Source organism: Euwallacea similis, chromosome 35, assembly GCF_039881205.1.
Source record: "Euwallacea similis isolate ESF13 chromosome 35, ESF131.1, whole genome shotgun sequence".
Classification (NCBI taxonomy): Eukaryota; Metazoa; Arthropoda; class Insecta; order Coleoptera; family Curculionidae; genus Euwallacea; species Euwallacea similis.
The window spans coordinates 1,433,322-1,458,886 of NC_089643.1; the positions used below are offsets into that span (position 1 = coordinate 1,433,322).

Here is a 25,565-nt window from a genome sequence, read left to right on the forward strand (position 1 = left end):
CTCTCTCTCTCTCTCTTCTCTCCCTCCCTCCCTCCCTCCCTCCCTCCCTCCTCCCCCCTCCCTCCCTCCTCCCTACCTCTCTCTTCTCTCTCTCTCTCTCTCTCTCTCTCTCTCTCTCTCTCTCTCTCTCTTCTCTCTCTCTCTCTCTCTCTCTCTCTCTCTCTCTCTCCTCTCATCTCTCTCTCTCTCTCTCTCTCTCTCTCTCTCTCTCTCTCTCTCTCTCTCTCTCTCTCCCCTCTCTCTCTCTCCCCCTTCTCTCTCCCTCTCTTCTCTCTCTCTCTCTCTCTCTCTCTCTCTCTCTCTCTCTCTCTCTCTCTCTCTCTCATAACTCAGGGCCTATTGGTCGCTTCTCAAGCACTCCAAAACAAACAGCTCTAGCAATATTTCGCGTACCCTCGACCTAATTCTCAGATCTCGCGTGCACAGTACTTCCGACCGTATTCGCGATTGTGAATTTATACGAAGTAAGTACTATTAAATGATTAGTTGTGAGACGGTGTTTTTGCGAACTGGAAACTCGTAAAACCCTACTTCCTTAAGTGACGGTAGACCATTTGGTCCTTCGAAAAACTCAACCGGCATAAGTGGATTACTCCGGGGGTGCCTATTGAGATAGTCACTATTGTTAGGCAGACTCTAAGAAGCGCTGGCCTAAACGAATATATTCACCACATTCCTTACATTTTTTCTTCATTATTCTTCCTTTCCTTAGTTCTGCCATTATATCCCGATCACACGGAAAAATTTATTTATTTTCTCATTTTCTCTTTCTTTTTTTCAAACTGTTTTATCATTTTTCCTATTAACTCATCTTTAGTGTAATCTTCACATATTTTACACCTAGTTTTTAGCAAAAGCATATAAATCTTTTAATGTGTATTCATTTAAACGTTCTTCCATTTTAAGACGATCAATTTGTTATAAAAAAAAATAATTCCAATAGACACCTATTCCCTTTTTATGTTAATCTGATTGCAAGCGTCTTTGATGATGCGTTTTAGTATAACATCTACCACATTCACGTAGCAAACGCTCACAATTTCTATAGAATTTACATTATTTACATCTTCTATCAGGATTTTTGCACTTATAAATCTGGATCATCTGGATGTTTAAATAGTAAACGAACAGAACGCCGAATATCGTCCCTTTATTTAGGAAGAGATATTTTCAATAAACCTAATTTAGCCAAAGTTATCATTTTATTCTCATATTATTCAAATTGAGCATTCATATTTCTAATCATAACTCTTTCGAACTCATCGGTTGCAGAATATCCTGATAGACCTTTCACTCTTCTTTGAAATTCAGCGCACGCGCTTAGGTTCATCGGACACTCAACGATCTGAGTTGAAGATTCATTTATTTATTTTTAATATTTTTTCAATTGAGAAATTTAATATAAATTAGGATTATGAATAAAATTGCATTAAGTACCTTGACATTTTGTTGTATGAAAATATCACAATTATTCATGTACGCTGTAAAATAAACTTTGATCGTTGGTAGCAATGTCGGCTATATTTAAATATTTAATTGATTGATAAGTAATTTCATTAGAAATCTTAGAAATTGACGATGGGGTAGAATTATTTCACTTTATTTTTCCATTGATAATATTGTTCCCTTCAGGAATATTAACAATTTAAATTTTTTTCCATACCTTTAAATATTGGCCCTTTTTACTACCCTTTTTTCATTTCTAATCGTTCTTTTTTAGAATATTCATTAATATCTTTCTTCTCAAATATGCGTTTAAAATCGTCTTGAGATTTATATCTTTTAAAGTTTTCTTCATATCTCTATTTATCTTCTGATTGTTTTTTATTTCTATCATCGTATCATCGTACCAAACATTTCGTTCAATTCGTCTATACCACCTTTATCATTGTGTTTAAATGCTTGTTTTGTTATAATTTCTTTATATTCCTGTTCTATGGCTAATGATTTAGCAATTATTTCTGGCTTTCTGAAATTGGAGTGTCTATACATTTCTTTAGTAATACGTGTATTTTCAACGCTTTAAAAAATTTTATTATCACATATCTTTATATGAATCTGGGAGACCTTTTAGGATGTTAACTCGGCGTTACCAGGTGAATTTTTTTTCCAGCGTTACATATGTGAGGTTTGTCAAACTGCATTCTATCAATTTTTTTTTGTAAGTTTTTCGTCTTTCGCCACCATCTATTGACCATTTCGACACAAAATAAGAACTAAAAAAATCTGTATAAAAGAAGAAACAAATAATAAACTAAACATGTACAATTTTCCACATACGAGAAACGACATTTTAACAAAACACTCACAATAAATAAAATAAATATCTTCTCCCGGTAAATACAATTGTGAGCTAAAACTTAACAGTGAGGGAACACAAAAAATGCAGCATTATTAGCAATAACAAGAAAAATTATTCGCTGCCCGAATTTATGCCCTTTTGGCAAGTCATTACAGCGTGCTCCAGCCACAGTGATGATTTGCGATGGATACGTGAATATTTAGTCTTGCGGTCTCGGGTTCTAGGACATATTGAGAAACACCTTCCAGTAATCTTTGGAATCTTGGCAGGCAGGCACCATTTCAAGATTTCTCTCATCGAACATTTTAATATTTTGGCGAATATTTCGTGGTATTCTTGGATTATTCTTTATTTCGGTGATGTAGTCCCTGACCAGTTCTAAGCCCAACATCTTAACGAACAATCTTCTGGCAAGTTTAAAATCCTGCGTGTTTTCTCTGTGCGTCACCGTGTGGGCATTTATGGCAGCTGTGTTAAAGACAGAAAACACGATCGTAAGGGGTCATCTTCGTGAATTTCTCGATACGTTGTAGCACGCAGAGAGTTCATCCACTACATCTGCTCCACTTTTAGTGAAGTTGCGGAAGCTCATAATTTCTTATGTTAATTCTTCTCTCCAGTCGTCTCATCAATTGCTGCATCACGATGCATCGCAGACACGAGCGGGACATTTTTATACTTTCTTGGCACACACGACAAAAGTGTTATATATTTTTGAAAGCCGAACGAAGACGTCTTTGGTTCTCCGTTCTTGACTGATACGAATTGTGGTGGAATGCATCGTTTATTGTTCTTCGGCGTACCTACTGAGGCAAGTTTGTGTTCTTTCAGTTATTTTATCGTCAACTCACGGCTTGTGTACCAGTCGTCAAATGTTACGTTTCATTCGGAACCAGAAATCTCCACAATATCAATTGCAGAGTTACTGAGCTGGTAGGGCCCTTCTGGCCGTTTTCCCGGATAAATTTTCATATTTGAAACGTAGTAAGAACGGGCATCGACTAAGGCTTGCGCTTTAACGCCACATTTCAATCCCACAATCGTCACATATTGCGAAGGTGTGCAGAGGACTCTCGGCAATTTTTGATAAACTTCTCCAGAATTCCTCGGACAGCAGCTAATTTGTCGACCGCTGATCTATCTTTACGATTCTCGATGTTATCGAATCGAATCGAATCGAATCGAAGACAGGTCATCAAAAATTGAAAACGATTCGTTAACATCGTATTACGGAATAAATCGACTCCAATTCCATCCGTTTGTCACGAGTCTCTCAAATTCTGACGATCGGAACGAAACATTCCTATAATATAAATAAAGAAGTCCGGTAAATGCTTTTATTCCAGATATGCCGCTAATTTTCGCAATGAATTTGATTTTTGCTGAATTTTAACGTTGGTCCAGCGCACCGCGTCCTCGATCGTTTGGGGATCGAAAAATAGTCGCCAACAATCTAGAGAACGCTTTTAGCATTTTTTGCATATCGTTTGACACCTGGCAAACGGGTGATAATATTTTCTGCCCTGTTCTAACACGTCGATTTAACGCTTCGTTCCATTTCGATCCATCTTTTCCAAAATACATCAGTCTTTTCGTCTTCCGTCTCATTCTGAATAGCGCTTTCTGTCGATTCTCCTTCTAAGTCAAGTTCATCTTCTATCGAAATATCCAGCTCCGACTCGGTGTTGTGCTCGCTTTCAGAGATAGGATCGATGTCGTCTTCGCTTCCCGATTCTATCGCGTCTTCACCGCTTCGAACTTCAGCCCATAAAGCTCGGAGCCTTTTCTGCTCCTGTTCGTTATTAGTTCAACGTATTGTTTTAGTTAAAAAAATGTTAAAGATAAACTCCTAGGGTCCAAATAAGTCCACAATAACAATTACTTAATATTCCAAAATCGCAGACGTCGGTACGTCGATGGGGTGTGCCACACCCCAGAGCATTTAAATTGCACGTACTTCACCTCACTGTCTGCCGTAGTAAGTACCGAGGTAACGTCTGAATTCGATGGCGTCTACTTATCGGGGACGTTGTTAGGACGGACAAGCGCACGTGTTCACGTTTGGTTTATTTCCAGAGCAACATTCGGGGGCTGGGGTTTTTTAAACCCCATGTACGTAACGCCGGGTTAGCACCATTATTGATAGTTTTGATTATTATAACCCGATTCTTCGAGGAATTCTTGTAATTCAGGTATGTTGGTTATTGAGTTACAATATAATCCTATTAATTCACTTTCACCGGGGGTCAGTCATTTGATTTATTTTTTAAACGTTACCACGCGATGCCATTCAATGCGATACTTTACTATTCGCCGCCACGGGACCATTCCTCAATACCGTGCTATATTACTATAATTCGCTGCCTGAATCCTATACAACACTTTACCTTACATTTCGATTCAATACCCCACAGTACAATATTTTACGATGACTTAAAAATAATTTAAATAAATTTTAAAAAATGTCAAGGTCGATTACGCCTGACGAATTTATTAAAGTTTTAGCATCTTATAATTTTTTATCTAATTCTATCTTTCGTTCTATCTTTTGTGAAAAATATAAAATTAATCCTAAAACTGTAGTAAAATATTTAAAAGTTAATAATAATCAAAAAGGAGTAGTTAATTTATCACCCCGAGATGATTATGGACGATTTACTTTAAATTTACATATCTCCTCTGGAGCAAGCACGACGTGTGTAATTAAAAACATTGAAACTATTCAAAATTAAGTTAAATTTCAAGAGCCGCTGAAGAAATGTCGATCATTAAGAGACTTGAATAATCGATTAAATATTTTTACGTTTTCTCATTTGTGTAATTTCGTTATTATTCTTTGGTACATTAATTTTAGCGGCTCGTGAAGGAGATTTGTAGCTATTCTTTAATGTTTGTAAATCAGATTGCTGCTTCCTCGGTGGTTTGAATATTCTATTCCCACTTTATCTTCTCTTTCTTTCATTTTTAATTTATATCAATTGGCCTATTTATAGAACTCGATCATTCAGCACTTGTTCTTTCTCAATTATTAATATTTATTCTTACTGATAGGTAATATTTTTATTCTCAATTGCTCCCAAATGTTTCCATTTTTTCCCAAGTTACGTGTATTTTGAATAGACATTGTGTTAAGCTCCCATTACTTGGCAAATAAGTAATGTCAACTCAGGACTGCGTTAGTAGCATTTGGTCTTCAGGAGTTCAGTAAAGTTCATATAGATATCTAATATTTTAGCATTCAATGATAATAAACTTACTTCTAAAACTGTATATAGATATAGTGAATGAATTGGTTGAGAAATTGGACACTCTAGAATCTTCTGTTGAACAGAAATGAAACATCAATTTAGAGCGATGTTTCTTTTATAATTTTGCAAACTGTGTACGTGCATTATTAGAAACGAGTTTAAAGTAGTATTCAATTAATACGTTTCTTAACTGATGGATATTACAATAACAGTAGGCCTATGGAGTGAGGTGTTAAAGTTAAAGAATCTTGAATTACCAATTTAAATTATTACACGAATATAGTTGTTAGTTCGTTGCATACAAAGGCGAAATGTTAACTGTTTTGTCTGTTTTCATATTTTCTAGATGCTACGTAGAGCTAAGGAGGAACTCCGGGAAATCTACAAGAATCGTCGGAAGAAAAAAAATTTGACAATGGTTAATTTTGATAACTTGTATGCTGACATCGGGCAGGGTTATTACCCCGTGGACGTAAAAGTTACTGATGACATAATAAACATCATGTTTCAAGATCCCGGGATAACAAGTCTGTCGTTGGCCCAATCTCACATCATTGCTTATGATGATGAGGTTGGTGTAGACATCGTTTTGTTGGAATTAACCTTCGTCCATATCCCGAGACTGACGTTAAAATTTGCAACGGCGGAGAGCAAACAACAATTTATTTCCCTAATTTCTCAAGGATCAACAAGCAGGTAAGAAATTACGATACATTTTACAGAGTTGAGAATTTCTATACTAATTGAATTGTTCATTTTGTTTTTATAGCGACTCGGGGAAATCTTCTGACGGCAGCTCGGAACCGGAACCGGAAGGACCATGACATCCACATCTGACCGTCAGAAGGTTTTTACAATTTATTAAAAAAATTTTGAAAAAAAATTGTATCTTTCATTCTTTTCTGTCCTTCCGTCCTTATCAAACCTTCGTAAATGAGGAAAGTAGAAGGTACATTATGAGGATTTGTAAACACATCTAACAGGTTTTCATGTGATAATTCTAAAAGTATCATTAACATTAACCTTACTCCGGTTACCTGAAGTTCATAACGCAAACGGATGTTATGTGTCCAATAGACACATACCATTTATGAGGGGAAATAAATAACTCGCATACTTTTAACTTCGAAAAACCTTTAATGAGCATTAATTATTTTAATTTAACTATTTATTACATTTGGAACAAAAATGTTTTTGAATCCTTGATTTCTTAGAGGGACAAATGTGACATCTCCGCTTCTTTGCAAGACCGAAAACCGCATAACTTGCAGAGTTCGCTTCTACAGATTCTGCAGATTCTCGTTCGTTCAGCACATGGCCCACAACATTTTCGACAGACTTTTTCTGTTTTCGGTTTGTTCGCCTAAGAATATGCGATATGCGGTTTTACTAAAACTTCTGCAACCTGTATCAAAAACGGTCTTCTTTTGTGATTCTTATTTTCATTCCATTTTGGATAAGTTTTTGTCCGAACTATAAAGGAAGCTACTCCACAGCAGCCGATGCCATTCGTGAAAAATGCAAACAGCCTCTGTTGGATTCTCTTTTTACCATGTACATTCACGTACAAGTCGATCTAAAGTTGTTTTATTGTAATTCGTTATTATTTCTGGTTTGTTTCCGTCAATTGTCGGTGTATAGTGCACTTTAGATAATAAAAGTACACACACACAGTGGCTTAGGTACGTGGGATAAAAAAGTGAAGTTTTTGGTAAATCCAAAAACGGTTGAATTTACCTCGCGACGTTTCGTTTGTAGAACATTTTCCGGGATAAATCTTTAATTTTTAAGAATCGTGCTTACAATCGTAAGTCCTTTGGTTAATTGGACGTGGCCAACGCGTAATCAGGAAAATAATCGTCACACGTGATATTCTGGTTTGTACGTAAATACGGTTCACGTAAGGGTTCTACTACATAAGCCGCTAAACCTTCTGTACGTTTGCTGCTTTCTTTTCCCAAGTGCGACGTACCGTTCGACGGATAAGAAGTTTCAGAACCGCAGAGCCACCAAATTTTCATTCCGTATTTATCGGGTTTTGCAGACGTGTATTAAACAAATGGACACCCCCCCCCCCCCCCCCCCCCCGAACCAACAGCTCTTAAAAAACTTTGCAGGCACTCTTAAAAAACTGACATTAGCTTTTTAAGAGTTAGTACTTTTACTGGGGGTAGAACAACTTTATCGTGTTTCTTGAACTAACACGGCTTGTTGATTCCATCTTTACCATTAAATTGCTCGGGAATCAAACCGTTTACTTCGGAGCTCGTATCGTCAGTGTCCCTACCACCATCTTGACGTTCGTTATCAGTTTCGATGTCCGATAAATTCTCGACTACATCTTCCAGCTCTCTATCGGTTAGAGCGCGCTTTCGACTTGTATTCATTTTATCTGAGAAAAAGAGTCACATTTTTACCGCAAACATTACTTACCTGGCAATAACAATGTCATTTTTCGAACTATAAGACACACCGGATGATAAGACGCGCCTCAAATTTATAAGATGATTTTTAGAAAAATACATTTTAATGTTACTTTCGGATCGTAATTTTTATTTATCGTTGACATAACTCGTACTAGCAATATTCACTTCATCTTTACTCTCGGTACTATCACTCGTCTCGTTAACGTCACCGTTCGTATTATTTTCGTCTGAACTATTGTCGTCGTTCCTTTCGAAAACTGCGTCATCTTCGGTACCATCTGTAGCATTACTTATTCCGCATTTTTTAAATGAATTTATAATAGTCTCATCTTTCACAGCTTCCCATGAATTTTTCACCCAGGTACACATTTCTGAAATTGTTGGTCGTTTCTTACATCCCGTTGCGGTAACACCATGATTTGACTTTGTCATCCATTTATTCCACTCTTCTCGCATAAAATTTTTAAATGGTTTATTGATAGAGACGTCCATGGGTTGTAATTGACTTGTGAGGCCCCCAGGAATGATTACAATTTCTGTATTCATTCTTTTTAGGAGCTTCTTGGTTGATTCCGTTGTATGCGCTCTGGATTGATCCCACACGAACATCGCAGGCTTTTTAAACAATGCACCTACAACCACATTTTGCCCATATCTTTTCTACCCATAATTTCGTTCCTGTCTCGTTCGTCGAGCCTTTTTCTGAAACGAGAATGATAATGCCATTAGGAATTTCGTCTTTTGGAGATGTTTTTCTCTTGAAGATTACCACGGGCGGTAGTTTTCTTTCGTCCGCGTAACAAGCTAAAACTACAGTGCAGCGAGTTTTTTCGTGACTTGTCGTTTCGATCTCTGATGATTTTGTAATGGAACTCGGGAACACTTTGGTAGGTTTTTATTCCGCTAGTTATGACACACACAACTCTTAATCGTTTACAAAACTAAAGATCTCGGGATTAAACTGACATTTCAATAGAGAGAGCCAAGAGTTAATGAGGGAGGTGGCAAAATTCCGGAAGCGTCGAGTTATATTGTTATAATGATACTTTTACCAGCTTCGGGGTATCTTAAGTACCAAATCTGGGGGTCAGTACCCATAGGCGTACTCCAGTTTTAGGCAATTAACAAGACAATCCACAGATGGTAACTTTCTAAATCCTCCACGAGTAAGTTCTCTATTCTATGACAGAGTCCACCCTCCTTGCAATAATACCCATAGTTGAAGTCTACAATCTAAAAAAACGATCAGCGTATTCGCCCCTTTGAATAGCCCACCAGAAGAGATCCGTAAGAACTAAAGAATATCTCCAATTAGACTTTTAGCACGTTGCACTTTGGAGCTACTGAGGTAATTCGTGGAGTGTTAATTATATGAAATGCCCATTGTTATAGGTAATGAAGGATTTGAATGTGGATTGAAATTGTGATAACGGCACGTGATATACTATACATACAGGTAATGAATGTACCTCAATTTTGCTTGAAGTGTTTAGGGGAATACTAGTTCTTAGTACTGCAGTGATGCAGTCAGAATCATGGTGGCAGGGTATTCCAAAACGGAATATCTTCTGTTCTAAGACACCGTTCTACTCCAAAATAGTAATCGTGCATAGGGAAATGGGATACGATTTTAAGATTGGAATGCAATACCTCAAATCCAGAATGAATGAATGAATGAAACATTGTTTATTCTTGTTAAGTTATGGACGTTTAAGCTATTAAAGTCGACAAAAACTTAATTAATGGCACAACTGAGATAAAGCTTTAGATTTATTATATTTAGGTTTAAAGTGGAGAAGAGACATTATTCGTGAAATTTGTTATGCTGTTGACGGCTTTAAGGTCCTTTTAGTAAAGTTACGTGCGTTACATATAGGAATGATAGAAATGGTCTAGTAGTGTGCTGTGGAGTTGCTTTCCGAGTGGTCTAGAGCTGAAAAATAGATTATATAAAAATCTACTCGTGTTGTACTTTTTCTACACCCTATTCCCCCTATAAGTCTGAATACTTGCTGTGTTCAATTATTTTTATTAGACCCTACACGAACAGAATTACACAATCCCTTTTGGTTTTTGAGATAAGGGGTCACGGTTACATCATTACTGAAAAAGTAAGTCTTTAAAAATGCTCTTCCGAGGTTCCACGATTGCTGTAGGACCAATAACACTTCATTAAACCGAAAAACGTCGACAATTTTGTGAACATTTCTAAAGGGAGAAAGGTACCTGCTCTTCGCCAGTTTTCAAACTTCTAACGCTGATATTTCGGGAAGACGTGGAGCAACTACTTTAAAAAACAGCTCAAATTAATGAAAAGGGTCTTAAGAGAGATGACGAGGTGATGCCATTTTATACTTAGTAATAGGCGCATTCAACGTCAGATGCCTAATGTTGAATGCGGTTGATACATTAAACACTCGTGTATGCACGTTTTACAACATTGTGTTTAATAAACAATTTTTTGACGTTATTCTGTATGCACACTTGTTCTAAACAAAATATTGGTAAACTAACAAAAGAAATACGTGTAAAATACTTTAATGATTGTAAAATCATAATTAACATAACGGTTTATCCTCTATCCACTTACACTTAGCGAGCAATCTCGAGGTTTACTAATTAAAAATAAATATACCATGTTAATTAATAAATTTTCGACGAATCTGTACATTATATACAAATATTATATAATCATTTCATAATAAGGCACAATCGTTTTCACCGAGGAATGAACATCTTCCAAGTTTAAATGCAAAATTTAATACTTTCTTAATACAATGCACTGAGTAATATAAAATTGGAAATACTCATTAGGCACCATAAAAGGCATTCACACACGGTCGATCTGTTATAAGTTTTGATACGAGTGCAAATTATGTACTTAGACGACAATGTGAAATGTGAATACCTTTACCGTTCACTACGATTACACTATTAAAATCAATATTTCAGAGCTTCATTACACCACTTATATACCCGTTAACGGTGCCAAGCTAATTTCGTTTGTGTCCGTGAGCAGAGGCCTCTTTGATTTATGGGAAGTGGTGCTGTTTATTACTTCGATCCACCTGCAAAAGGCCAAAATAATAGCAACATACCAGAATCTGGAACGTACAAAACATACCTGTTATAAGTATATTCTGATTCCGCTCTAAAGAAGTAAATGTGATTTTTGTATTGCAACTTGAACACGAAATCTTTGGCAATTTGGTCCTCGGGCTCTGGAGGGCCAACAGTATATCCCAACAGTGGTAAGGAGGCCAGCGGAAAATCATCCATACAACCCTTATAGAAGAAGAGGCAAAATTCGGTGAAGACTACCCATAGTTTCTGCCAGCCGTTGCCGCTTTTAAATTTTCTCAGTAGATATCCAGATAATTGATTCTGGAAGGAAAAAAAACACGATCTCAACTTCGCATAGCTTATTCCAAAATCTTACCTCAACTGCCAACAATTCATCCCGCATGCTTATGCTAGTGTTCCGATGCCAACAAACATGTACTGTCATGTTGCTTCTCTGCGCCTGTGGCCTAGTCTGCGTGCTAGCGTCGTTGGTTTGCTGATCTATGTGTTCATCTGATGAACCTGTCAAAATTTAACGATACAATCGCAATTCAAAAGAAAATTCGCGGGTCTTACTACAACTTTTAAGGCTCAAATAATTGATTTTCGTGTCCGACTTATCCCTGGCTAGTTGAATGGCATTTTGTAGATCCTGTCGCCATCTTTCTTTTTCTTCTACAGAATTAGCGGCCACGGTCAAAGCTCTATTCCCGCCATAGATAATCAACCCATTATAAGCCAATTCTCCCTCCGGTTCTTCGATCAGCACGCCTCTCAGGGGCATGTGGCCGTGAACTTTGAATTGCAAAGTTGCTTGCGAGCGTGAGGTGTAGAGGAGTATGTCAGAAAACTATAAAAATTTACTTCGAGGGTAATAGCTAAAAGCAACCATAATACTGACCAAGAAGAACATTCTCTGCTGATACCCCTTCCTCGAGTGCTTAAGAAGACACCCGTGCCTGATAAACTTCCTGTCGGGATGTATTAAACTGTCGAAACCGACAATATCTCTTTGGAGTTCGCACAGGGTCGCGAGATTTTCGGAATGCTCCAGAGTTTCGCGTACGGGCAGCATCAGATCTTTTAAGGTGTCGCATGCAGTGCGGCAATCTGAGCGATCTGGATGGCTTGGGCCATAGTGCGTTAGAAGACGTTCCAGTAGGGTTTGATATTGTAACAACCTGGAAACAGATTTAATTGAAAATCATGGAGAATCAATTTCCTCCCATTTTGTAAATGTAGGAGCAATTCGGGAAATACAAAAAGGTACATAGAATGTTTAATATGGTTTCATCATCGCTGTTGATCGGTCTGTGGTTTTGGTTCCTGGGAAATATGTCCAGTGAATGTTAAAGTTCCCTAGAACGTCTCCAGGTCAGGAAAGAGAAGCATCCCAAAAGTATATACACAATATAGCAATAAGCTGAAAACTATCACAAATATACAGGGTCGTCCACGAAAAATGGCCTACTACTTTATATCAAAAACCGTAAAAAAGTTTAACATGAAGGTTTTTTATGAATTTTTATTTTTTAATATTTTTGAAGTAATAAGGTGGTCCGCAAAACCGTGACGTGACAAAAATAAACTCTATATTTTGTTATGGATACTAATTCTGCTTGTAACTATAAGTAATTTTTGTTATTACAAAATATCAAAACTTTTAGTGGTTTTTGAGTTAATTTAGTTTAAAGTAAAGAAGAAAAAATAACCTTTTTAAAATTCTCAATAAATTCGCATAGCATTAATTGAATCGTTTGAAAATTTGTCCAGTTAAAAACAAAGGGTCATTTTACTAGCGTATATTTTTAATTTTCGAGAAATTTTATATAGGGTATGGAAAAAATATCCAAACTTTTCACATTTCTCTTCTCAAGCTCGATTTTTTTAATGAGACACCCTGTATTTTTTTCGGAACCTAAATCGCCTTTTAGTTCACTTTCAAATGATATGCTGTAGACTCGCGATAATGTGTAGTATGCGTAACGGAAAATCCGCATAATGTAAGCAACGTAAAAATTTGTATAGACCGTCGTATAACATGAATAATTGCACTTTTAATTAAGGCAACAATTGCCCTTCACTTAGAAAATCAATATTTTGTCGTTGAATATATCCCCGATACATTGTCGGAAAAATATCCAACTGAGAAATATGGATTTTCTGTGTAAAAAGAAACGTTTTGTCTTTATTTCGTGCATTTAGCCTGAGGGCGGTTCGTTATTAGTGAAGGTTATTTGTTATTTGTACAGGGTCATTGGTTATATTTTCACCACCCGCCTAGAGGTTTTTCTTTTAATCTGAAAAGAAAAAGTTAAATACAAAAGTTGTAGATAATCATATGTAGTTTATTTCTATATACCTATCTATTTTGGCTTCAAATTGCACCAAATTGATGAAAACATGCCAAAATGGCTAAAACAGGCAGAAACGAGCGAAATCGGTCATTTATCATATTATATATATAAATCATATTACACATACATCTGACAACGTCGCAATGATACCAACATTTGAATTGAATAGATCAAACTCCATTACATTGGTATCCAAAATTTCAGATCTCTAGCCATATTACAACCCCGTAAACTTTTAATAGGGCACTCACCGTGAATGACCCTGTATATACAGGGTGGTCACTTTTACGACGCATTCTATGGGGATTTTCGAAACGGTTAAAGATACAAGTTACTATGTCAACATAATTTTATTTAAAAAGAAATTTAGTAAAAAAGTGAGTTTTGTTCTTCTGTGAATTAAGTAAATTTTAATTTTCATCAAAATGGGAAGATATTTCTCCAAAGATGAGAAAATAGACATGTATAATGTGTACATAAAACATTCAAATAACGCCATTGCTGCATTGAAGGATTATAATATATTATTATATTAATTATTATATTATATTATATTAAAACCAATAATATTGACTACTTGACTTATGTGTCAAAGACAGTCAGTAACTTGGTAACCAATTATAGCCTTGACAAATCCAGTGCTACTTGATTTTTTCATAAAATATTTCAATTTTTATTGTAAAATAGTTCAGAAGACCCTTGTATTGCACCTCGCCGAAACGGAAATCTTTCGTGTTTTTCGAAAATGCGAAAATCCAATATGGCGTCCATAAGAAAACGAAAGTTAGTATTATTTTCACGTAAACTAGTAGCTCTAGGATATTTTTGACCTTTCCATATTGAAGACACTGACGGAAAATATAGAACACCCAAGTTTCAAAATAATTGTATGAAAAATAAATAAGTTATAGACAAAAAAAGAAAATCGACTATTTTGGTATTTCTTTGATATCTTAGTAATTACATAAGATATTCCAATTTCGCTTTCAGCTTTTTGCAGAGCATAAAAATACGAAACTTTTTCTCCATTTAACCAACCTTGTATCTTTAACCGTTTCGAAAATCCCCATAGAATGCGTCGTAAAAGTGACCACCTTGTATATATACATTATACAGAATGTTCGAGAAATGCGTAGCATGCCAAACTTATATTTTTTTAATGGAGCACCTTGTATATTATTGCATTTTTGGATTGTATGCCAAATTCAATTACTTTTCCATATAATATACCCTATGTCATACATTACATAGATCTTAGGAATTATGACTATCAAAACACTTAGAGGTCAAAAAGGGGCAATTTTCGAGAACTCCGAAATGGCTGGTTTTAGGGATAGGGCAATGTTATCAAAAGTTGTAAATTTTTGAATTCTGAACACAATGCCATCGAGAAAACTGAAGCATTCCATTTGAAATAAGCAAGTTATTGAGGTTAGAAGTCGTGCAACTTCGGAGGCCTATTTAGGTGGTTGTAGAGGATTTTTTAAAAATCAAAATACGTTAAAACCTAGCTTAATAGGTCCCCTTTAAGCTCCAGAAAATTGATTCCGACATTCACAGCGGTTAGCGCACGATACCGATTTCTGTGGAACCTTGCAGTTGTCAAATTTTTCAAACTTTTACAAATAACTCGGAAACGGTAAATTTTAAAGATGGCATACCTCACATAAACTGACTTTAAAATTTAACGAGAAATCCGAAAATGGCAAAAAAATTGGAAGGTTCCATTTAAAATAACGAAGTTGTATGTCGTCACACTTTTTGGGGTCACTCTGTACATTAGAAAATAATTTCTGGAAATACGCTTTTATGTGTTGTGTAATTCTGCAAAAGAAAACAATTGTTAACTTTATTCTTGTAGAGGCTAAGGAAGTCGGACGCACTATTGCAGGACCCTATATACAGGGTGATTCACGTAACTGTTTCATTAGAAACTTTTGTACTTGTAACTAATCTAAATTTTTCATATTTGGGAGTTAAACTAATATAGATAGACTCTACTTTTTTAAAATATTTTGAAGGTCATATCACTTCCGGTTATACCGGAAGTCAAGGTCAACTTCCTTATTTCAAATGGAACACCCAGTATATTTTTGCATTTTTGGAATCTAGGGATTAAGCTGATTAAATTCTTATTAGGTACTCCTATACCTAAACCTAACCGTTTCAAAGATATTTTGGTTTCACCCTGTATATATTGTACAATTTACGTGGTACCTTTTATTGGTTATGTTTCGGTATATTACGTGCTTTCTGATGCAGTAGTTACAACAAGGGATCGATGAAATGTGTGATCTCTCAGATTTCGAAAGAGGGCAAATCGTTGGGGCTCGATTAGCAGAAGCGAGTGTAACAAAAACAGCTGAATTGTTTAACTTTCACGAGGAACAGTATCCACGGTAATGACAGCATACACATAATGTGACAAAACATCATCAGCGAAGAGGAATAGTAGACGAAACACAAAGTTAACTGACAGAGACCGGCGAACATTAAAAAGAATTGTGGCCCGACAACATAAAACTACCGCAACAAAAGTAACAGCAGAACTCAACACTCACTTGAGTAATACTGTTTCGACAAAAACAGTACGGCGAGAACTCTACAAGACATTCATGGAAACATTCATGGAAGGGTTGCAATTGCGAAACCCCTTATAACGAAAACCAATGCATAGTTACGAAACAAGTGATGTCACGATCATAAAAATTGGACACTTGATGATTGGAAGAATGTGGTATGGTCCCATGAATCATCGTTTACTTTGTTTCCTACAAGCGGCCGTGTTTATATATGGAGAAGTCCAAAAGAAGCTTATGATCCGGACTGTCTGCTGCCTACTGTGAAGCATGGAGGAGGTTCAGTTATAATTCGGGCGGCTATATCGTGGTATTCAGCTAGTCCTATCATTCACTTGACTGGTCCGATTACTGCGAATGATTATCTCGACATCCTCAGTGATGAAGTCCTTTACCATGACCAGCATATTGCTGCCAAACACTGCCATATTCCAAGATGATAATGCGCCAACACAGCCAAAAAGGTTCAGTCTTGGTTTGAGGAGCGTCAAAATATAATTAAACATTTTCCCTGGCCAGCACAATCGCCTGACCTCAACATAATTGAACCATTATGGGGAATTTTAGAGCAGCGTGTGAAGAACAGATTTCCACCTCCGACTTCACTGAAGAAATTGGCGGATGTTTTGGTAGAAGAATGGGATAATATTCCGTTGGAAACTATTCAGACACTCTATGAATCTACTCCGCGAAGAATCGCAGCTGTTATAAAAGCAAATGGGGGTCCAACACGTTATTAGTTCATAAATATTGTGTATATGTCAGATGTTCATATTATTTTGTCCACCGCCCGTATATTCTTTAGCGGATCTTCACAAAACTTTAACCATACATAAAACAAAATATGAGCACTCCAATTCCGAAAAATTAATTATTATATCTTTCTTAGTTTAGAAGTTATAACTTTTTTCATATGCCCTATAGCTACAACGTGTAGTTGTAGGTCATGTATGGCACCCTCATCGATGACTCCCAGCCCTTCAACAATGTCTGGAAACTTGTGGAGAACTACATGATACCTAAAACTTGATACAATGCCGAAAACTACAGCCTTGCAGTCTAATGGGGTAAACCCCGTTTATTCCGAGATGAAAGCTACTTACGGCGAGAACAAAATGTTCTTCATGCATCGGTTGTTGGATGTAGACGACAATTTCGGTTTTGGCAATGTACAAGAACAATATAAGACCGGCCCTAGAGCTGGAGGACCTTCGTTTATCTATATGGGAGCTAGAAATGTGTGGCAGGAAATCACTTACCCTACTTGTGATAATCTTGTTTATGGCGGCTTCACTGGGTTTTCTTATACAAGCGACGTGCCCTATTGGCATTATGATGCTGCAATTTATGCTGATGTGGGGTGTTAAGCATCACTCTGGGCTGCAAAAAAGGGCTAATTGGGGAGCATTCTAAAGCCTCTTTCCCGTATAGCTAAATTGGCGGACTTTTTGCGGTACTCTTTCTTTGATGTGCTCTTCGAGCAAGCAGAATATTGCATTGGGCAAGAATGCCCTGCAGGGAAAAGGAAGGAAAGTGCCCATTATTTGATTATTTGGTTCATTGGATGGGGTGAAGATGCTAACTCCGATTATTATAGTGTGAGGTCTGGTAGCTCTGACGCTATTGCGGAGTACCCAAACCTTATAGCTGCACATGCTATGGTCAACGATCTAAATCTTACGTATGTCGATCTAGATTTTTTAGATAAATATTAAAGGAATTTTTTGTACTAAAGGGGCTACGGCCCAAGAGGGCTAGCGAAACTCCCTGAAGCGGCAAGTGGAGTTTTACAAATGGTTGCAAACCTCAGATGGGGCTAATTCCTGGAAAAACGTCTATAGAACACCTCCCAGTGATGTTCAAGGGTATACGTTCAATGGATTGTTCTATAAAAATGAACCAGGAATCGATGATGGTATCAATAATCAGTTTGGAATGTAATCATGATCCCTGGACTGTCTAGCTCAGAATTACTACATTACTAACAACAGCACTGCTCATTCAGACCTGGAAAACTGTTTCAACTAAGTCTACTAACACATGTCAGTCTCTGAAATTTCCTACAGTGTCCCCACGGTGATCTCTTGAAGCGGCAACTTCCCCACCAACACCAAACTCACAATCCTTGAGGCAAGCTCTGGAGTAAGCCAGTTCCCAACCTACTACGCACTTTAAAAAGTTTTCGCAGTATTTTAGAATTACCAGTTCTATTGCCAAAACTCTCATCTACTACGCAGTCAAATCCAGTGATAAAAGTGCGCAAAGCACTGCTAAACAGCTGTTGGTCATTGTTTGGGACAACCACAAGGACAACAAAGGCTTATGCGTACGCATTGACATATCAGCCTTTATAATCGTAAATATTAAGGTTTATATCCCCAAAGGCGAGTGGACTAGGACTTATCCGAATGGTGAGAAAATCACCACTTCATACAGTTTCTTGGACATTAGGTCGTAGTATAAGTAGAATGAGAACTGGTTCCAATTGGAAGCTTACTTGGATGGAGGAGCGGACCCAGTGATGGACTGTCATCGCTTTTGGCAGCAGGCTGATACGGTTTCGGCTTTGGCAACTTACGCTTTGCTTTTCGAGTGATTAAAAAGCAGTAAGAAAGATCTTGATTTTTTTTAGGTTTTCAACATGATAGTCATTGCCACCTACTGTTCTAACTAAGACGATGATGGGTACGTTGAAATATCGATCACACAGTTAAAGATTTTTTTTACTTTTTTATTATTGAAGATATATCCCTGGTTATGGTACTTACTTCCAGCTACGTTGTTCAAACTAAGGCGATGAAAAAGTCATTTTTTACCTACCTCTCACACAGTTCGAGGAAACGTAAAAAACTTTTAATCCTATTTCAAACCAACTTTAATCACAAAAACAACATAACCTAACGAATACTTTTGCATTGATTGATAACTATAACTGCCAGATATAGGCCGGGAACTTAATAAACTCAATCTAAAACGCAACGAAATAATGAAGACGAACACAATGAGACATCTGTCAAAAACAAAGTTTATAAGAATAATAGTCATTAAAAAATAACTTGAGCCAAACTATTAAATAAACGATAATATATTGTTTGTAAAGATAAAGATCGATGCTTGAGTACTAAATGCCAGAAAATGATGAATACTCAAGAATCGAATATATATTGCAGTCTTCAACTACTGAGGTCCGAAGACCCTTTGCAGTAGCTCCTTCTTGTTCACTTTCCCCATGGCGTTTTTGGGCACAGAGTCCACAAACCTGTAAATCAATTTCACCTTCAAAATATTCATCTGAAAGATACATACCTCCACTCTTTGGGCACCGCATATTTGGGCAATTTCTCCTCAGCCCAGATGACCAATTCCTCAACTTTTATGTTTTTAGAAGCAATGACTGCTGCCACCTTTTGTCCATATTTCTCATCGGGAATTCCTAATACTGCGCAATCTTTCACCAAAGGGCTGCCCAGGAGAACTGATTCAATCTCAAGGGCGCTTAATTTATAACCGCCGCTTTTAATTATGTCCTGGCTTTTGCGGCCCAGTATTTTGAACTTTTTCTTGTCCACGGAATACTGGCAAAGGTCTCCTGTTTTGAACCATCCATCTTGAGTGTAAGAGTTTTTGGAGGTTTCCGGGCGTTCATGGTAGCGAGAAAAGAGCCCTGGAGACTTCACTAAAAGCTCGCCAATTGGGTCTGAACCTTCCGGGGACTTTTCAGCATTTTTTTGGAAGACTAAGTTGCCTTCTTTGTTGGAGCACTCCACTAGAGTTCTACAATCGATAATCTTAATCCACTCTCCTACGGAACTATAAAAAAAACCTACTTTCCCAAACTTTCTCCATCATCATGCACCTCTACGATCTTAGCAGAAACCCCTGGTAGAGGGATTCCTACAAAACCCGCTTCCCTATCTCCTTCATACAAATTGGACAGAATCATTCCAGTCTCAGTCATCCCATATCTGTAACATCGGTAAACTTCAAAGTACAAATAAAACAAAAAAGCTCTCCTCACCTCTCCAGCAATTTATGTCCGCTGATCTCATCCCACTGGCGAAACAGGGGCTCGGGTAAGGGGGCAGACCCGCTCACCATCAAACGCACCTACGCAAATTATTATGTGAAATGAATTTTCAGCAAGAAAAATTAACGAACCTTGCTCTTCAACGTGTTCCTAATATACTCCGCCATCTTGGGGTCCTGTTTGAACACCTTCTCGTACTCCTCCACCAGCATAGAGTACATGGTGGGCACCCCCATGAACAGCGTGATGCGCCGTTCGTCCGGTCGCGCATTTACGCCCAGCAAATATGACCAAACTGTGTTTGCGTTGAACTTCTTGAGCATGATTGTCTTGGCACCTGCATATAAAGGGCACAAGAGGGCATTGACGATGCCGTGCACGTGGTGCAGAGGTAGAGTGTGAAGCAAAATATCTTCAGAAGACCATCGCCATGCATCTAGTAAACTGGACACTTGCGCGGATAGATTTTTGTAGGACAAAACGACGCCTTTCGGATTAGCGGTGGTTCCACTGGTGTAGAGAATTATGGCATCCGATTTGGCGTAAAAGGAATCATCTTTGCCGCCCTCCAGATCACCTGATTGATTGGCCTGGGAGGGAAAAATTAATGTTAAATGAAGTCAATGTTTTTCAAACTTTTCATGTATTACATGATATTATTTTATGTTTATTTCTCAAACATAATTATTTATCTCAAGTATCATGGACCAAGAAACAACATTAAACTTTGGCGCCCTGATAAGACCCTAATCATCTAGACAATCAACCAAAGTCCTTATTCAATTTAAACACCAAATAAGTGATTTATAAACCTACCTGCATCAAGGTACAATTTAACTTAAGTCTATCGTCCAGGACATGCAGCTTTGTAGATGAGTTCTTCGCCACTTGCTGCATTAGATCTGAGTATTTGGGCACTGTGACAAAGAGCTTTGATGAAGAGTCACTGGCATAGTATTGAAGCAGGCTCTTGGGATGTAAATGGCTCACAGGAACCGCTAATATATTAATCAAATTTGTATTAAACAAGACTTCAAAGGATGACTATTTTTAGCTTAAACGTTACAACTCCCTAATGTGCCAATTAAATACAAGGGAGAAAGTATATAACTCACCTATTTGTCCTGACATCCAAATTGCCCACAAGGTTATAACATAGTGAACATCGTTGGGGCACAGGAACAGTACTCGTTCATTCAATTTTCCATCTAACATGGTACTAATTTCTTTCGACAACTCATGAGCACTCATGAATATGTTGGCATAGGTATATGCTGCCGAACATAAATACTTATTACGAAGATAACACACATATTCATAAGAACTTACCAGCAATTCTGTCTCTTATCGCAACTCTCTCAGGGAAAAGACGTGCATTTCTAAACACTGGCCCCTGCGCCAGATGACCTAAAGGTTGATTTGGCTCCTTAACTTTCTTTGAAGGTGAGGCCACTTTGGCTTGAGTCTGCTGCAGCCGCTGGCTCACGTATCCCACCCAGAGGGGTTTTCGCAGCAGCTGCGACATGTTCATCGTCGCTGTAAACACTGGAGAATGTACTGAGACGCGCTTTACAGCATTTTTTGAAACCAAACGAGGCACGGGACTAGCTGCGATTTACGTCATAATTTCGGGCGCCAGTAAACAGGTAAATGTACTGCGTAAAAACGAGGGAATTTCTTTACGCCACTATTATCGGGCAGATTTTCAAGTGAAAGCGAGTAAAAGATGGTCAAAAGGGTCAAGGATTTTTCGATTAATTTTTGAGACGGAAATAGATTCTATGGTTAGGAGTTTTTGAGGAGACAAAATGGTCGGCCGCCAGCACCTAATGTGACTCCACCTGTGAAGAATGTAAACAAAAGTTTCATGCCGTTACGTCATGAAGAGGCACAGGACGATCATTTTGTTTCTTATTTTATACAATTTTCATATTATTTTATTTTTGAGGGTTTAGTTTAATACCTCATTCCATTATTGTCTTTTATAGTTGGGCGATAATTGTTCTGAGATTTTTGTTTAATGGGGAAGTACGTATCAATTCTGAAATTTGGGTATTTTATGAGGAAGACGAATCCCTTTATAGTTCGTTATTTCAATTGTCACCTACCTTTGCCCAAACTTTAAAACTCGACTAACATTTCTAAAATGGCGACGAACATAGTCCGTGACTGGACAATAGTAGTGGTTAATAGATATGCCAAACTCAAATTAAAAATAATTACATTCTAAAGAGGCATTAAACGTTAAAATAAAATCATGCAAAATACTATAAAAACACGTTTTATTAACTTATTAACAATAGAAATTGCTCTTCCAATATATTAAATCTATAACAAACTATACAATACAAACTCGCAGCGCACGCGAGCACTCAAAAATCCAAAATATTCTCTTCATCCGCTTTCGCGTATAGTAAAATACATTATATTTTCTAGAGCTCAATGGGGCTCAGCCCCACTGTCTCCGCCTTCTGAACCCCGTTCTAAAACCCCCATTATTTTATTTTTCAATGGTTTTTTTCGTAATCCTTGAGGAGTAGGCTGTTGTCCGTCTGGCAGCCCTACGACCCCTCCTTTTCCCGATTCAAATGGGCAGTTGGATTATAGGCCTTGGGAACTCTTCCAAGGTGCACTCATAGAAGTCTGCCAAATACTGTTCAGTGACCGACATGGGTATGAGGTCGTCGTCAGTTATGGGCAAGGAATTATCCCTAGTTATAATGGCGCAATTGCAGTGGGATGTGTCTTTGATTTTGGTGGTCATCCCGCAGTAGTTTGCCAGTCTTTCACTTGAGTCTACCTGTAACAATGAATAAAGAATTTTAGTACAATGTGGCAGCATTGAAAAAAAAACAGTTATTTTGGAGCGGCATCGAAAGTGATGATGGTCATTTAAATTACTGTTCATATAAGGGAAAGGTCAACTGAAAACAGCCCTGACTGGGGACATATTATTATAAAAGTGCCTAATTACCTGTATGACTGGAATGCAGTTTTCGTAGCAGAAGGCCTGCAAAAGCACCGCCTGAATGTGGGTGGTGGCGTCCCCTGGACGGGTGGTAGGTAAGACACAGAGTACCACCTCTTCTGGGGTGTTTTCCAGGTGGGAAATTGCAGGGAAAAGGCCGCAGATGAGGCGACGGTCCACTCGGGCTTTGGTGAGGGCGGTCTTTAGGGTTTTTCCCAACTTAGTCCTACAATGAAGTTACATACATATAATAAAGTCAGAATAGTGCAGATAAGGGACAGAGGAAGTAAGTTTCTGAACGCGGTTATTGCCCGCTAGTTCGCAGACACCCCCCTCCCCCTTCTTTGACCCTTGACCTTTGAGTGATGTGGGTGCATTATGTTCGTGTTGCTCCCTTAGGGCAAATCGAACGTGAACTTGTTTTTCGCACACAAATCACTCCTATAAGTATAATCAATTTTTTAAATCCTCACCTGTTAATCATTTTGCACTTTTCCGCGGCAGGCTTGGCTACACACATATCAGTAGTAACAGTAGTAATCCTCAAAGATTTGAAACTCAGTTTTGCACTAGCTTTTATCACTTTCAATGAGTTGCACACACTCAATTATTATTTAACGTTGCGAAATATTTTGAAGCGCAAACACAGCACTGTTTCAACCAGCGAGGTCTTGCTACACGCGCGTTCGGTTGTTTAATGACGTACAAAGCGCCGGTTTTTATTTTATATCGAGCAGCTGCGCATGCTAATGGAACGCGTGAATTCCACGGCTAATGCGATTCGGGGAATGCCAATTACTGGGGATTTGTGGATTGCGCCAGCGGTGTTTTGGTATTTCAGATGTTCCCGATGGTGTGAATATCTGTTCAGACTGGTCACCGAATGCTCAAATATTTTCTTCCCCCTGAAAAATTAATTCGTTTGAGGTAATAATTTTGGATTTTTGAAAATTGACACCCTACGTGCTCCATTGAATGGAAATGTTTAAAAACGTGCCATCGCAAACGTACCCTCGGAGGACATTCCGTTTACTCGAAGACGTGTCTTAAGACAAAGTTGAGGACGTGTTTTATTAGCGCTTCTTCATCAGATCGAGGCCTGCTATTTACAGAAATCTTGTTTACCAAGATCAGGTAGAGCACACCTGCTGCATATAGATAAGCGAGTGTGTTCTGGGGCTGTTTTGCCTTCAGTGCAGAGCGCGTGCCTCCAGCCCCATTTCAGAGCGATTATATGCGCTTTCAAATTATTAATATGGAGCAGCGTATGGGAATTCCACCTGTGCCGATCTGAAATTCCGACCGTCAGCGTAAAAAGTACTTTTCTCCGTCCTCGACACCGAATCCGCTGCAATATAGTTATGTAATTTTACGCTTAATTGTACATATCGGTCAGGGAATACCGCTGGGTCTTCCAGTAGTCCATATATGGTTATCTCCGGGAATTTCAATACTTAAAAGGGAGTGTGAGTGCGTTAAAAAAAATCCTCTGATAGCGGATTTCGGAGATTTCTCGCTGAGTAAGGTTGAGCAAGATTGCCTGATAACGATCCAAAGGTGATTGACGTGATTCGGATCGCAATTCGGATTATGAGACACGTTGACCCACACGAATAATACATGGGAACTTTAGTTTTTTAGGTCGCTGACGCATTTTGCAACATTGTTTAATGACATTTAAAGGCCTAAAATTGACTCAATAAATATTAGATGCACTATATTAGTTACTATTTACTTAAGTGACAATGGCCGCGATAAGGATTTTTCATATTATCATCATCAAGTATTTGACCTTACGTGAATCAAAATAAATTATTAAATGTTATGAAACGTGCTTATAATCGGTATTAGTCATACATTAAGTGAAACACACGCAGCTCTATTAGCTACCCTTAGTGCTGAGTGCAGCCCTGGCGTTGCACCGGGGGCAGTAAAGTGGTTCTCCTTAGTTGATTCTGGGTACTCAGTGCTGAGGGCAGCCCTAATATTGCGCAGGGGGTAATGGGGTGGTTTTTCATAGTTGGTCACTCAGTGCCAAGCGCAAATCTTCTAGGGTAGGCCGGTGGTTTTCCCTGATTGGTACCGTACACTCAGAGTTGAGTTCAACTCTGGTATTTCCTTTATATAAACAATGCACACGCTGGTCAAAGACGTATTACATTTTCAGGGTTTCCCCATTTACACGTTATGGGTAAACGACCTATACTATACGCGTTGTTTTTAACTCGAGTTAACAACATAAAAATAAATTTAATTTAGGCTCTACCGATGGATATTGCAAACTGCTAATTGTTTGTGGCGTGACGCACGTGGACGACCCGAGCGTTTTGCACCGTTGGCGCAAAATTCCGTTGCCTTTTACCGAAAATCGGGCCTGTTCCGACTCGCTGTGTTGTAATCCTTCGATTAGTCATTCGAGGAATGCGAGAGAGAGACGGCGGTTAAAGGAAATCGGGCATAGACATGAAGATTCAACGGCCACAGGCGGCAATGTCCCTCAGGAGGCAGGTCAGGGCATGCAGACATGTCAGACGAGAATCTACTTGTTGGAGGGCTTAAAAAACGGAATTCGGGGAAATTGTTTTCTTCGGAAGT

General features: G+C 38.1%; 4 protein-coding genes and 1 pseudogene across 4 annotated transcripts; 2 read left to right on the forward strand and 3 right to left on the reverse strand.

Moving 5' to 3' along the window:
- Positions 1-5,901: 5,901 nt before the first annotated feature.
- On the forward strand, positions 5,902-6,422 carry LOC136418544 (uncharacterized). The gene is made up of 2 exons (XM_066404630.1): positions 5,902-6,246; positions 6,320-6,422. The coding sequence occupies exons 1-2, from the start codon at positions 5,966-5,968 to the stop codon at positions 6,372-6,374; spliced, it is 336 nt and encodes a 111-aa protein (XP_066260727.1). The 5' UTR covers positions 5,902-5,965; the 3' UTR covers positions 6,375-6,422.
- A 4,076-nt stretch (positions 6,423-10,498) lies between these two features.
- Positions 10,499-12,238, reverse strand: LOC136418524 (FERM, ARHGEF and pleckstrin domain-containing protein 2-like). Its single transcript, XM_066404610.1, has 5 exons — positions 11,941-12,238; positions 11,616-11,889; positions 11,416-11,561; positions 11,101-11,360; positions 10,499-11,044 (listed from the first exon to the last, which is right to left on the reverse strand). Exons 1-5 carry the CDS (start codon positions 12,112-12,114, stop codon positions 10,945-10,947), a joined length of 954 nt encoding a protein of 317 aa, XP_066260707.1. The 5' UTR covers positions 12,115-12,238; the 3' UTR covers positions 10,499-10,944.
- Positions 12,239-16,888: 4,650 nt separating this feature from the next.
- LOC136418446 (exoglucanase B-like) lies at positions 16,889-18,571 on the forward strand (annotated as a pseudogene).
- A 255-nt stretch (positions 18,572-18,826) lies between these two features.
- Positions 18,827-21,788, reverse strand: Acsf3 (Acyl-CoA synthetase family member 3). The gene is made up of 8 exons (XM_066404661.1): positions 21,332-21,788; positions 21,118-21,276; positions 20,819-21,000; positions 20,134-20,592; positions 19,994-20,082; positions 19,803-19,940; positions 19,282-19,749; positions 18,827-19,234 (listed from the first exon to the last, which is right to left on the reverse strand). The coding sequence occupies exons 1-8, from the start codon at positions 21,531-21,533 to the stop codon at positions 19,153-19,155; spliced, it is 1,779 nt and encodes a 592-aa protein (XP_066260758.1). The 5' UTR covers positions 21,534-21,788; the 3' UTR covers positions 18,827-19,152.
- A 479-nt stretch (positions 21,789-22,267) lies between these two features.
- On the reverse strand, positions 22,268-23,674 carry Gadd45 (Growth arrest and DNA damage-inducible 45). Its single transcript, XM_066404673.1, has 3 exons — positions 23,444-23,674; positions 22,977-23,196; positions 22,268-22,802 (listed from the first exon to the last, which is right to left on the reverse strand). Exons 1-3 carry the CDS (start codon positions 23,488-23,490, stop codon positions 22,587-22,589), a joined length of 483 nt encoding a protein of 160 aa, XP_066260770.1. The 5' UTR covers positions 23,491-23,674; the 3' UTR covers positions 22,268-22,586.
- Positions 23,675-25,565: the final 1,891 nt, after the last annotated feature.